This window comes from Myotis lucifugus, unplaced genomic scaffold (assembly GCF_000147115.1).
Source record: "Myotis lucifugus unplaced genomic scaffold, Myoluc2.0 scaffold_1887, whole genome shotgun sequence".
Lineage (NCBI taxonomy): Eukaryota > Metazoa > Chordata > Mammalia > Chiroptera > Vespertilionidae > Myotis > Myotis lucifugus.
In genome coordinates this window covers 26,350-27,483 of record NW_005872935.1, presented here as the reverse complement: position 1 = coordinate 27,483, position 1,134 = coordinate 26,350, and the positions used below count along the sequence as shown (strand labels likewise).

Here is a 1,134-nt window from a genome sequence, read left to right as displayed (position 1 = left end):
GGGCTACAGGTTTTTGCGGGGGCCGGTCTATATCAACACATTGAGTCACCCCAAATCAGCACGTCCCCACTATTCTAACGGGCCAATTTCACTAGGTCCTGCAGGCTAGAGTCCGGAGATCCTGACAGCTCTGGTCTCTGAGCTGGGGCCGGGTGTCCACCAGGAAGGCGCTCCAGGAAAACGCGGGCCGGGCTCGGGGGCCGGCTCCGGTCAGGGTCAGGCCGCCCCAGTACCAGGCGGCTCTCAGCAAGCCGCTGGCGGTTACCTAGCAACCGGGCGGCATCCTTCCCAGCAAGCACCGCTTCTAACCCTTGAGGTCGGAGACTACGAGGCCCAGCATGCCCCGCGGCCCAGAAGTGCGGACTACACGTCCCACAATGCACCGCCTACCCTTTCCTAGCCGCCCCCAGCCCCTGCTCTCCGGAGACCCCGCCGGCGAGCGCCTCGACCCCTTCCCGGCGCTCCGTGCGCCGTGCGCGGCGCTCTCGCTCTCGCGGTGACCCGGCGAACGTGAGGTCAAGGTGCGGGGAGGAGCGGCTCGGGGCCGAGGCGCCATGCGGAGGGGCGAGCGCCGGGGCGCCGGGGGGCCGCGGCCGGGGTCCCCTGTGCCAGCGGGCAAGGCCGCGCTGGAGGAGCCGCCGGATGGCCCGCCCGCCGGCCGCCGCAGCACCGAGTCCGAGGTCTACGACGACGGCACCAACACCTTCTTCTGGTGAGTGGCGGCGGCCGGGGGTCCGGCCGGGGTCGCGGGGGGCGTGGCCACGTCGTTGGGCTCGAGGTGACGGGGGCCCGGCCCCGCGGCTGCCCGGTGGTCCCAGCGTCTCCGCCTCCCTCCCCCGAAACCGCGGAGGACGTGGCTCAGCCTCACCTGAAAACCCGCTTTTCTTGACCTCCCGGTGCGGAGTCCGCCTCTGCCCTCGTCGCGTCCCTTCCCGGGGCTCCCTGCCGCCGCTCGGCCGCCTGAACGGCACGGCCTCCGGAGACTCGCGGTCCCAGTCCCGACGGGGTTCGGGCTGTCTCGACTTGAGGTGAGTGCCCAGGAGGGCAGCTGCCTGGGTAGGAACGTCCTAGTGGGGAGGCCCTCTGCGGCTGATGTGTTGGCTGCTTCTCAAGAGGGAACCCACTGCCCAATCG

General features: G+C 70.8%; 1 protein-coding gene across 2 annotated transcripts in view; it reads left to right on the top strand.

Annotated features, from left to right (window-relative positions):
- Positions 1-372: 372 nt before the first annotated feature.
- PTDSS2 (phosphatidylserine synthase 2) overlaps positions 373-1,134 on the top strand; it is a 26,654-nt gene continuing 25,892 nt past the window's right edge. Inside the window, exon 1 of one of the 2 annotated variants that reach the window (XM_006108203.3) lies at positions 373-712. In XM_006108203.3, coding sequence (XP_006108265.1) covers positions 555-712 — 158 coding nt within the window. In that variant the 5' untranslated portion in view covers positions 373-554. The remainder of the gene's footprint in view (positions 713-1,134) is intronic. The other variant, XM_023748833.1, reaches the window with a different exon arrangement.